We start from the raw sequence: 13,284 nt of genomic DNA on the forward strand, positions 1-13,284 counted from the left end.
CAGGCGGATTCTGATGAGAAGGCAGCTCAGGGAAACTCGGAGGACAGGACCAGGGCCGGTGAGTAGGAGACACTCAGAGAAAGATGCTGCCTTCAGTATGAGAGAGAACTCTGTAATTGAGAGGCGCACAGAAACAGGAGGGCTACCTGGGGAGGGAGGAGCTTACCCATCACTGCAAGGGTACAAACCAGAGCTGGAGGGTCTCTGCTCAGGGATGCTGCGTGAGTGGTCTGCACGTCAGAAAGAGGTCAAACGAGGTGACTGGACAGTTGACACCACCCTAAGAACTTGCATTTGGAAACAATCACTGGACGAGTGTTCAGGTCTTGACCTGTGAACTTGTCCAGCTCCTCTCCAGAGATCCTTCTGCCCTTGAAGTCATGGCCCCCGTGCGTGTTACTCACTGCTATGCGACACACTTCCGCAAAGCGCAGTGGTTTAAAATGGTAATATTTCTTACCTCACCAAGTTTCTATGGGTCAGGAATGCTGAGTGGGTTTGACTCAAGCTCTTCATGAGGTCGCTGCCAATCTGACAGCCGGAAGTCACCTGCAGGCTTGAGGAGGCTGGAGGTTTCCAAGAAGGCCCACTCAGGAGGCTTTGGGTGGGAGGCCTGGGTTCCTCGTCACGTGGGCCTCTCCACAGGGACGTGGGAGTGTCTTCACAACACATGGCAACCGGCCTCCCCCTGTGGCAGTGATCCAGGACAGCAAGGGAGGAAGAAGCTACATGCTTTTTATGACCCTCCCTGGGAGTCCTACTACCTCATTTTGGCCACAAGCTATTCATTAGGGTTCTCACGAAGCACAGCCCACACTCAAGGGGAGGGGAATCAGGCTCCACCTCCTCAGAAGAAGAGGATCAAAGAATCGATGGATAGATTCTAAAACCAGCATGGATACTTGGGAGGCTTCATTTTTTAGGGTCTCCAAAAGCCAGTCACATATGCACCCCCCAGTTGACTAAGCGGCAGGAACAAGTGCTCAATGGGTCAAAGCGTCGGTTTTTCTCCACTTCTCTCCATCAGCAAGCCCAGGCTCTGCAGAAGTCCGGCCAGCTCTGTTCCACCGGCACCGGGGAGGTGGACGGCCACCTCTCTAGGCCGTGGGGATGGGAGGAAACCCCTGTTCCTTAGCGCATCTGAATATTAACTGACACATCGATGGGAAGATGAAGACAGGCTCGGCTATGTCCTAGGACTCTGATCATTTATTTTTTTTTTTAAGTCATTTTCTGACAAGATTTCTGAGACTATTTGTTTAATTTAGGGATACAATGAACAAGTCAGCCTCTCCTGAAGACACCACCTCCTGGGTCTTTATCATGTGTGTGTCACATTCTGTACAAGAGAGTAAGTGCCTTCTGAGACCCTGAGTGTCTCACGGAACCCGTGACACTTTACTCACTAGTCACAGGTTCATTACAAAATGATATAACTTGGGCACAGCCAAATAGGAAAGATGCGGAGGGCAAGGTATGTGAGGGAGGGCAAACGCTTCCTTGCCCTCTGTAGGGGCACCACTCTCCAGGGGCACCACGTGTTCACCAATCCAGAAGCTTTATGAACCCTCTCCTTTCTGGGTTTTCACAGAGGCCTCATTACAGAGGCATGGTTGATTAGGTCACCCGCTACTGATGATTGAACTTGATCTCCAGCCCCTCTCCCCTCCCTGGAGGTCAGGGAGTGGCACTGGAAGTTTCAACCCTCTGATCATACAGTGGGCTCCACCGGAAACCAGGCCACATCCTTGGGTGGGTTCCAGAACTCAACTCATTCACAAAACAAAAGACACCTCTAGGGCCCCCACCACTTAAGAAAGTCCAAGGCTTTTTAGGAGCTCACACCAGAAACAGGGAGGAAGACCACATGTTGTTTCTTATCACATGTCACAAGATCACAGTGTCTGTTATTTCACTTCATCTTCACCATGACCAAGAACAACTACCAGCACCATTCCACAAGTAAATAAACCAAGGTCCAAACACATAACGAAATTTGCCCAAGGATACCCAATGAGCATGTGCTGGAACCGGGACACAGTCCCGAGTCTGTATGACTCCAAAGCTGAGGCTCCCTGTACTCCACTGCACCGCCTCCCTATAAATTAAAACTAGCCTATTTTAAATAAACACTTGAAATAAACCCTAACCTATTACCATGTGCACTGCCCCCTTCTGAGACAGGCTGCCCCGTCTACGTGTATCTCTACATCTGTCCTTGCGCAGGAGGTTTCACTGTCTCTCCTCTCTGTCTAATCTAACAACTGCAATGTCTGAGACTCTTTGTAAATGCCCCATAATAAATATGAAAAACAGTCTCTAGCATGTTTTTTCCCTCTTAAGTAATGGAGGCTAAATGCTTAGTGGCCAGAAGCAGGCCTTTGAGCCGCTGGCTGAACACCATCTCAAGATGAAATCCGTCTCTTCAAACTACGTCAAAATTGCTTAATAAGAACTCAGGGACGCCGTATTAATGAAAGGATGCATCTGCTTTGGGTTTCACATGATTGGGAGCGATGGCTTGGAGCTAGCCTCCTATGCTTGACTTCCACTCTTTAAAACCCCATAGTTAATCACAGCCCTCGTTATACAAAGGTTACAATGGATATAAAGTTTGAAAGATTCAGTTCAAGACTGTGAGCAGTGGCCAGGGGGGCTGGGAAAAAAGAAGGCAGAATGAAGACACAGAGACAGTGACTGAAGAACAATGAAGAGCACCCAAGACTGTGTCAGGGCAAAAACGTTCAGAATGAGAAATGAAATGGAGAACTTCAAGGATAGGACTGGGCACAAGTCTAGGGCATTCTGGAGACAGAGAAAACTCAGAATATTTTTTTGAAAAAACTCAGAATATTTTAACAACAATTATGTCGATGAGGGGAATATATCATTTATTATCTGATAAAGAATCTTTCCAGAGCCTGTGACAAGAAAGGTCAAATAAGCAACCCAAGTAGGACAGTAAATACTCCATATGCCACTTGGAGTGGAGGTCTGGGCAGGAGAGCTGATTTGGTGAGGTGAGGTTCATCAGTTCCACCAGATTACCAAAAGAGACCCAGGAAGCTCTCTCTCCTGGGCAGTCACAGAGACCCTCGTTACCATGAACAGAGAGACATTCACATATAAACACGCAACCTTCTATGAATACAGTCTTTGGATAAGACTTTGAAAAACAGAGGCTGGTCTTTTTACACAACACACACCAGGAATTTTGGATTAGGTTACAAGATGGCTTTGGAGCCAGGCAAATATGGCTTCACACCCAAGATCCACCCCAAAACTCCCAGCTTGGTGAGCTTAGGCAGGCCTCTTCACCTCAGTTAGCATCCAGGGCCTCATCTGCAGAGTGGGTTTAACACATACCATAGATATTTCATTGCTAAATGCTAAGCAACATGCCTTATAGAGAGACAAATATGAACACCCAACCCCATCTGCAGGGGATAATAATAACGTGACATTTTGAAAACGGAAGTGTCCTAAGAGGAAACTCTAGAACTTTATCTTTACCTTTGTGTGTGTGTGCGTGTGCTTATTGATTTAAGCAAGTGGTTTATATAGTTCTCGCTGGCCTGCAGACTTATTTATATCATACTTTATTTATTGAAAATCCAATACTACACATAAAAACAATTTTTAAAGCAAAGAAATGAGGAACCAATCTAGCAGCTGATTTAAGATGAATTTTTCCCAATAATCTACAACTATTAATAATATTAATAGTTTTTATATTTTTCGTTTAGCTAAAGTTCAGAACAATGAGGATGAGCCCTCTAACTCACGATGCCTTGAATGATGGTCATCCTTCCTGAGCCAAGTCACCAGCTCAGGCAAGTATCACGAGCTGCTTGCCTCCCCCCAACACTCACACTGCATAAAAGAAGGCATCATACTGAAGGCCTCTAACCTATAAAGTCAAATTAAGGGATTTAAGCTTTTATTCTCAAAGGGGAAATTCCCGCAAATGCCAAAGCTACACCAGATCATAAAGCCACTGAGTACATCTGAGGGAGACTAACAGTAGCTGAATTTCTCCAGTGGTCCTTAAAAATACTAGCCATTTATTCCTCAGCATCCCACCCCATCACTCTTAAAATCATGTCATGAAAACATAAGGTACTGGTGTCTATTAAAAGCACAGAGAAGTGTCAAACCCATGTGCCTAATACACTGATTGGTACCAAGCCCTCCATATCTGCAAATACTACTAAAACCATCATTTCCAATCCTTATCAGTGAGGCTGCAATAGGACACGATTCTGTCAGCTTTCCACATGCCTTCCCTCCAATGAGATAAACAGCCTCGGTATCAACTCAATCGAAGATGGGAATAATTATGGTACTTCAGTCCCGCCAGCATCAAACTGTGTGGTTACAGCCAACCGGGCATGCGCTCTCCCTAACACATGCATATCCCATTACCTCTGACTAATAAATCTTTTCTTTTTACCCTCATCTCCCTGCTTTCTCAATAACCATTTTGGTATAAGCCATCGCTAGCTGTTCCTGATGACTGATCCCTTAATCATCTTTCCTAAATATATGCAAAGTGTATTCCTTTGTAAATACAAAAGAAAAAGCAATCTCATAAATAATTAAGATGGCTTTTCAAATGACAGTTGAGTGCTAATATGAGCTCCACTGGAAAATACTAATCAACAAACTAAATACACATCTAATAAAATGTAGGAGTCCAGACACAGGAAGACAAAGAAAGAATTCATTGCAACTCCATTTGAATCATGCTGATAAACATCCTCCCTACAGCTCCTCTTGGACCCACTTGGAGAGGTTAAGAAGAGTAAGTATCACTTGTACCTTCATGTACGAATAAGTAATTGATATTATTGTTATTCATAGCAGCAGATAAAATTGAATACTCAATCTACCCCCAGCAACACGTTAAATACCACACAGACACATGGTCAGTGCATTTAATACTCACAGCTACTCAGGTCTCCTGGCATAGATATAATTATTTGTATTTTACAGATGAAGAAACCATGGTTGGAGAAGTTTTATTTTACAGATGAAGAAACCATGGTTGGAGAAGTTAAGAAACTCACCCAAGGTCATAGGGTGACATAACAAAGCATATTTTATAGCAATGGCCATCAGCTGGAGACGATCTGCCCCACCAAGGGCTATCTACCCAGGAGGTATCCTGAAGACCACTCAGCCTGCCTTCTCTAGACCTCTTGGGAATCTTGGCTAAAATACCCATGAGAAAACGAGAGCAGCTGAGCTGGATCCCTGCTGCATCCTCCTGGCCAAGGGCATGTCATCCCAACCAGCCTCTAGTAAGACCTGAAGTCTAGGCCAAATAAAAGCAGAAGTTAGAAAAGCATGGGCTTGAAGTCTTCCTTGGGGACCAAAGTTTCTCACCAAACTAAACATAGTTGAGTCACTCCTCCCTTATGATAGGGGAATAGGTCCAAGCCACATTCTGAGGAATCAGGAGTGGGTCACATAATAACTCCAAGGGAGGGCCATCAGCCAGTCCTTCTTCTCAGACCAGGCCACTTCTGCCCACCTTGTTGGTTATCTCCATCTCTAGTAGATGCTAGAGCTTCTCAATATTCATTGGGCCCCACATTTCGATAATGGGCAGCCCCTATATGTGAAGTCTTTTAAGTGATAAGCAGATTGAGTAAGGGCCTGGCACACGTGAGGCAGGCTGACCTACCCCACTCTTTTGATCCCTCCAGCAACCCTAGCCACAGCCCCACCCCTTTTGATCCTGCACACAACAGGTGGGTAGGCAGGTGACCTCAGGCCCAGCTCCTTTAGCTCTATTCAACCTCCTTGCTCCCCAGGATGAGACGCTTCATTTCCCAAGTTTTAAGAATCTAAAACTCAGGAATGGTAACAAGGTGAGAGAAGAGAGAGGAAGTGGGAGCCCCACCTTGGGCCTTCCGAGAGCTCTACACTGGGTTGCTGGACTTGTTGTGGCTGTTTATAAAATGCGTTTTGATACCTGATCAACTATTGTTCTTTGCATACGATGCCTCTGGAGGTCCTCAGATTTCAGGATGGAGAGTGGGACGGGCCATACCTCCATAAACACAGCAACGAACTTGCCTTGGATAAATACTTCCGGAGGAAAGGAAAGTATCAACCACACAGCACAGGAGGCACTCAGACACATCTAGTAGAGAACTCACATGGACTCCTAACAGCCAGACAGTGCTGCTAAATAAAAGAGAATCCACCTCATCCTGAAAACAGGAAAGTAAACGTCCTACGCAGCCAGCCATATGGGCTTGTTGCCATGCTTCGGGAAAAATTAGGTGCTTGTCTTAGAGGGAGAGGACCCTAGTCCGTAATCCACTTACGGCCGTGAATGAGGTAGAGCACATCCTCCTAAAGAGGATGCTTAACAGCACAGGTACTGGACCCCAGTTCCAGAGATTCTTCATTTAAAGACAGTTGGGGAGTGATGGGCCTCCCTCCCTCCCTTCCCTCCCTTTAAACTATGCTAAATGGTTTGGCCTTTTAAGAGGGTAGTTTACTTCTATATTGTCCACGATACGCAATTTTAATTGTTTTCAATTCTTATTACTAACTTCCAAGCATCCAAAACATCACAGCAGGAGGGCATTTCCCCATGAAATAATTATTAGCAGTCATAATTACATATAGGCTTTTAATAAAATTCCATATGGAATGTGTTTTCATTTAAGTTGTATTTTACTAAATAGCTAGATCCCCCAAAACTGGTTTGAGAACTCTGTAAAGGATGTCTTGAATGAAAAGGGATTGCTTAGAACAATAAGGTACATGGGTGTTGCTTCCTATGAGAAATTAGGGTTAATCCTAAAATTAATCCCTCAAATAGCAACTAGCAATGCTGAAAGCAAAGCCTAAAAGGTCATGAACATGCACGATGCCGAATGTGGTGGTAGAAAAGCCAGGCCACGAAGTAGACAGACTTTTGCTTTGGAAGCCAGATGAACCAACTGTGCCAGGAACCTGCCTCTGGGCTCATCAGCTGTGTGACTCTGGGAGGGTCCCTTCACCCTCTGAGCCCTCCCATGGCTCTTCTGTAAAAAGGAGAAAACCAGGCTTTCGCATTGCCTGAACAGGGCTATGAAGTGCCTCACCCGGGAGAGACCACATGACAGGGACTCGATGAAGGGTGGTTGTTAGATGCCCCGTGGTGAGCGTGAGAATAATGTCCCACCGGCTTGGAGGCAGGCATGATGTTCTGGAACATGGCAGTTCTAGAATGGGCCGTGAAGGCAGGGAAGGAAAGACCAGGCAGGCAAGAACAAGTTGGGGAAGGAGGCATGAACTCCAACTCCAGAGCCAAGCTGAGAATGCCCACAGAGCCCTGGCACACACGAGCCAACACTAAGCCAAATGGCCCACAGACTTCAGAGTGAGCTTTTGCTGCAACAAAAAACTTTGGATCATTTTGAGAGTCTCCCGTGAGGCGCCAATATGCTGCAGTACCCTCCCGGCTCTGCTACCGAGAGGCTTCATCCCAGATAAAGTATGAACATGCTCAAGCTGGCTAGCAGCTGGAAAAACCAGAGTCAATCAAATTGACCTTGAGAAACACAAGAAGGTGGTATTTAATGATGTGCCAGAGTAAGTCCCGGCACAGAGATGGGGTAAGGAAGGGCCTGAAGGAAGCCAGCCCAGCGCACGCCGACGGTGGGGTAGTGAGGGCAATTCGACGCGGACCACAAAGGCAGGTTCGCACACACTTGACACTATGGTGATGGTGCAACGATTCGAAATGGCTTTTGGTACCACATTTGAGCTTCCGTAATCATAATCTAGGGGGATGAGGAAATGGTATAATGGTGCTCACAGGGAATAAGCGAACAGATGAGATATGATAAAGAGATTAGTCCACAACCTACAAAATTTGATTTAAATGTCTGAAACGCCATGCGAGTGTTAGTTTTGTTTTTGTTTCCATTTCCTTTACTCATGCATCTGGCAGTGAATATTTTGGAGTAACTCTTCCTCTGAGAGCACTGCTGGCCATATGACGTCAAGTGACTGATACTACAGAATGAAAGCAGGCAAGGATGCACGTGTCATCTGAAAGTGACTCCCAGAGACCCAAGTATGGCTTCAAACACAAGAAAGAGAAACTAAATGGTGTGTCTTTATGCTCCTACCACTGAACCTTCTTTGTCAGAGGTGAGGAAACAGAGAAACAAAACAGATTGAAAGGTTTGCTGAGGCCCCACAGGTAAACAGGGAACACTCAGGGCCTCCTGCCTCCCTGCCTTAAACAACAGTTATAATGGGTTTAATACAGATGTACCTGTGCTTATATATAAAGAAAAAGAAGACAATTTTTAAAATGCATAAACATATGTGTTTTAGTATTACCTTCCAAGACTGCCTTAAATATTCGTATCATTGTACAACACGGTTCTTACGATATCACTAGGGCCACTGAATTCCATTTTCCCAATTTAAGTATAACATTATATGGGCAAAATGTTACAGGTTTGACACTGTTGCTAGATAACCATCATCTTCCACATTGACAGTGGGGATAGAAACCACTACAATCCCCCTAGATGACAACTGGGAAGCTGCTAATAAAATTGTAAATACAAACACGCTTTAAATCAATGGGTCCACTGTTAAGACTCTGCCCTGCATCACTCATGAAAGCATATATGAAGAATGCTCACTGCAGCAAAGTTTATACCCAATTTGGGGTGAAAATATGGAGACTGAACTTTAAGAAAGCATCACTTGGAATAGCAAAACAATGCCAACAACCTAAAGGTCCACTGAAAGGGAAACTGCTCAGATAAATTGGAGCGTAAGAACATGATGGAAATTATACAGCAGCGAAAAACGAGGTGGACCTACATGACTGTTAAGAAAAGATCTCCAAGTGCGCCTGGGTGGCTCAGTGGGTTAAAGTCTCTGCCTTCAGTTCAGGTCATGATCCCAGGGTCCCAGGATCAAGCCCTGCATCGGGCTCTCTGCTCAGCAGGGAGCCTGCTTCCTCCTCTCTCTGCCTGCCTGATCTCTGTCTGTCAAACAAACTTAAAAAAAAAAAGAAAAAGAAAAGAAAAGATCTCCAAATGGTATTAAGTGGGAAAAAAATCGAATTATGTAACAACATGTGTATATCTGCTGGGAGATAAAAGAAATGGTTAATATTTACCTTCCAAGAGAAGGACTGGGAGGGACTTCTGCTTTTTATTTTCTACCTTCCCGGGCCTGTGTGAAGATTCAGATCCTATGTTACCACCTGTTTGCCTTGTACATCTCTGAAGGTGATTACTACATCACCTAACACAAGCGATTAAACTTAAGCCTTAAAGAGATACTAAGACCAGCAGAAGAAAATAGGCCCCATTTTTTTTTAATTTAACTGAAAATAAAGAATCCAGAGAACTCAAGACAAGGGTTCATTTGAAATATACTGAATTTGAAATATTTCATTTGAAATATACTATAAAAAAAGCAGAAACAAATCTTCCTTTTCGTAACTTTGATAACTTTTTAGCTTAGAACACCAGACATTCTCCTAAGGGAATCATGGTCTGTTTCTTCCAATGGCAAGAAATCTTCCACAGTGTTCAGAAAATGAAGACATCTTTAATTAAAAAAAAAAAAAAAAAAAAAGAGGGGGTGCTCCTGGGTGGCACATCTGACTCTTGGTTTTGGCGTAGATTGTGATCTCAGGGTCCTGAGATCGAGCCCCCTTGTCGGGCTCTGCATTCAATGTGGGGCTTTAGATTCTCTCTGACCCTTGCTCTACCCCTCCTGCTCCTGCTCTCTCTTCCTCTTTCAAATGAATAAATTAATTTTTTAAAAAAAGGTAAGAAAACAAAGACAGCCTTGGGAAGGATTGTCAGACGTCCTCTATGCTCTGCTCCCAGCCACTGGAGGGTCTCCTCCTCCATAGCCCCCTCTTCCTCCCAGGGCCGTGCACACAGCCCATTCCCTCTGCCCAGTCTGACCTTCTCCGTCCTCCCCCAGTTCTTTCCTGAGATCTCAGCTCAGTCGCTTCCTTCTCAGAGACTCCAAATGTCCCCGAGCTCCAGGCCTTATCACCGCTTTTGGAATACTAGGTACTAGGTACTTCCTAGTACCTAGTAACACCATTCCAAGTTCACATTGATGTTTCTGTGTCTTTGGTTAAACCTGATTTCCACTCTGGGCTGAAGGCTGTACAGAGACAGTATATTCCCCAGTACCTATGACAGGGTTCACATCGTTAACATGTGAATAAATGACAAGCAAATAAATGAACACGGTCTATACTTCACGCCAAAGCCCAGCAATCATTCTACAAAAGTGACTGACCCGGGCCACTCTCTAGATCAGACCCCCTACTGTCTCCTTCCTCACTGGCTCTGAGGCTGTAGGGACACCCCCACAGCACCTCTGTCACCTCCACCCCCCTGCCATCCGGCTCTAGCCACTCAGGCTTCAGTGCTGATCCTGAGTCCTCCAGAAACATTCCTACTTCTGTGCCTCGGCACATGCTGTTCCCACCACTTAGAAACCATGTCCCCGGACACTGGCGTAGCTTGCTACTTTACTTCAGTCAAGTCTCGTATGAAATGCCACCACTTCAGAGAGTTCTCTGCTAAGTACCCCAAGTAAAATACCCCACATTGTAACTGTTCATCCCTCTCTCTGCTTTACCGCACTTCACTGCATTTATAACAACCTGGCAGTATGTTAAATAATCCCTTACCATCCATTTCTCCATACGTAGGAAGTAAAGCCCAAGGGAGGGCAGGGATTTTGTTCTGTCTGATATGCTATGTCCTAAGCCTCAAGAGGACTTCAGGCCCTCAATAAATGTTTGTGCACAGACTTACCAGCACCAACATCCACACAGAGAGAGAGAAGTGAAAAGTAAAAAACAGAGATGGGGTTAAAGCCCACCGCTTCCTAACCCTAAAAACCATAAGCATAACAAACTCTTGGCTGCACGCATGGGCATTAACCACATTTTATTTTCTTAATAAATGAGCTGAATGAGTAAACATTCTCAAGCCTCTGACTAATAAAGCAGATGACATTGACAATGAACCATCAACAATGTGTGGATAACAGGCCTGCTTGTCCTTTCATTCATAAAATAAACAAAATGAGTATGACTTTAAAAATAAAGAAAACGTTATTCCAAGAGCAATAAACTTTATGCATTGCACTAAAACCTCCATGTGTTTATCCCAGCATGTGTATCTGACAATTAAAAAAAAACAGTCAAGGGTTTACTTACCCATTCTCCTAAAATCTGTGACACAGCTTCACTGGCCCTTGTCATATTCCTACAGGCAAGGATCACGTGGGCACCATGGAGGGCAAAAGACTTGGCAGTTTCAAACCCTATGGTTTAAAGGAAAGTCAACATTAGAAAACACAATGCAAAACACTGACTCAGCTGAACGGCCTTTACTGAGCACCGCACACACTACCAGAGGGGCTCTCAGCCAGAGGCAATCTGTCCCCTGGTAGACAGGTGCAAATGTCTAGAGACACTTTCAGTGGTCACAACGGGGGACAGGGTGTTACTGGCATCTAGTGTGTAAGGGTCAGGGGTGCAAAAAATACCTTACAAACCATAGGACAATCCTCACAACAAAGAATCATCTGGCAATAAATGTCAACACTGTTGAGGTTGAGAAAACCTAGCCCAGGAACACACCATCCCCAAAGGTGTAGGAAAAACCACAGAAGAGCCCACTACACAGTCTGCCATATATAACCACTGCCTGATGAGCAGATCTGTGTTAAATATAAAGACTAAGGGGGGCGTGCCTGGGTGGCTCAGGGGGTTAAGCCTCTGCCTTCAGCTCAAGTCATGATCTCAGGGTCCTGGGATGGAGCCCTGCATCAGGCTGTCTGCTCAGCAGGGAGCTTGCTTCCTGCTCTCTCTCTCTGCCTGACTTTCTGCCTACTTGTGATCTCTTAAATAAAATCTTAAAAAATATATATATGTATATAATATAAAGACTAAGGACATATAAGGACTCAGATATGGCCACTGCCCTTCAAGAGCTCACAGTCTAATAAGAAAAAACCAGCCTGAAAAGGAAAATACACATACAACATGTTTATTATATTCTGTGTGATGTGCTCTGTGCTGTGCTACACGTATCCCACAATGGCAGCCACCCTCCCACTGGGAGCAATGAGAAGAGCTGGACAAAACCTACACACGTGCACACACATAGCATCAGAGGGACATTATAAGTGAGGATTTGGCAGGGGGCGGGGGGGATGGGGGGGGGCCGGAAAAGCAGAAAAGCCAAGAGAGATGAGCCGGCTTTGGCATCCCCAGAGCAAGTATTCCTCAAAAATAAAGGTGAACAAATTTTTAGATAAACCAAACCAGACAAACAAAAAGCTAAGAGGCTATGTCACCAGCTATGAGCAGACCTGAACTAGGGGAGAGATTCAAGGATGCTCTTCAAGCAGGAGGAAAAACGACTCTTGAAATCAGGAGGTGCAGAAAGTAACAAAGTAATACAAATGGTAAGTTTATGGTAAAATCGAAATGATAACAATAGTAGTTTGTAAGTAAGTTTTAGCAGAATTACTCTGGTGATATTAACAGTGCATAATCCAGGAAAAATTCTAAATTTAAAGAAAAGCCTCAAAATGAAAACCCTGCATCTGTTTTTTTAGCGGAAAGGCTACCAAACGTTTAAGAAAATAAAAACACCGATCTTCCAAAAATTTTTCTACATAATAGAGAAAGAGGAAGTTGTTAGCCATCTGCCTTCAGCTTGGGGTCATGATCCCAGGATCCTGGGATCGAGCCCCCCATTAGGCTCTCTGCTCAGCGGGAAACCTGCTTCTCCCTCTCCCACTCCCCCTGCTTATGTTCCCTCTCTTGCTGTCCGTCAAATAAATAAATAAAATCTTAAAAAAATAGAAAAAGAAGAAAAACCCAACATTTTATAAGCCTAAAAACTCTTTAGTCATGAGAGAAGTGTAAATCAAAGATACAATGAGATGAAAAAAATAGTAAAAAAATTTAAAAGATACAAGGCGATACTATTACATACCCATTACTACAACGGCTAAAATTTTTTAAAAAACTGTTTTTTTCAGATGACCAGACCAAATGTTGGCAAAGATGTGGAATAACCAGAACTCTAATGAAATCCAACTTGAGAGCCCGAAACCCACATCGCTGCTCTAAGGCATGTCTTTTCTTGTAAGCTGTGCAGGAGACCACACGGAGTACACCTCAACAAATGAATCAGTCCTACAAGAGGGAGCAGCGATGCAATTCAACCAAAGCCACGTCCAATGGCCACGTCCAAT

At 44.5% G+C, this 13,284-nt stretch overlaps 1 protein-coding gene across 3 annotated transcripts in view; it reads right to left on the minus strand.

The window, feature by feature from the left end:
• The window catches only part of WWOX (WW domain containing oxidoreductase), a 940,194-nt gene that overhangs the window by 880,692 nt on the left and 46,218 nt on the right, over nt 1-13,284 (minus strand). For all 3 annotated transcript variants that reach the window (XM_080829455.1, XM_080829456.1, XM_080829457.1), the window contains exon 5: nt 11,231-11,337. In XM_080829455.1, the coding sequence (XP_080685581.1) occupies nt 11,231-11,337 (107 nt within the window). The remainder of the gene's footprint in view (nt 1-11,230; nt 11,338-13,284) is intronic.

This window comes from Martes martes, assembly GCF_963455335.1.
Source record: "Martes martes genome assembly, chromosome: 17".
Taxonomy (NCBI): Eukaryota; Metazoa; Chordata; class Mammalia; order Carnivora; family Mustelidae; genus Martes; species Martes martes.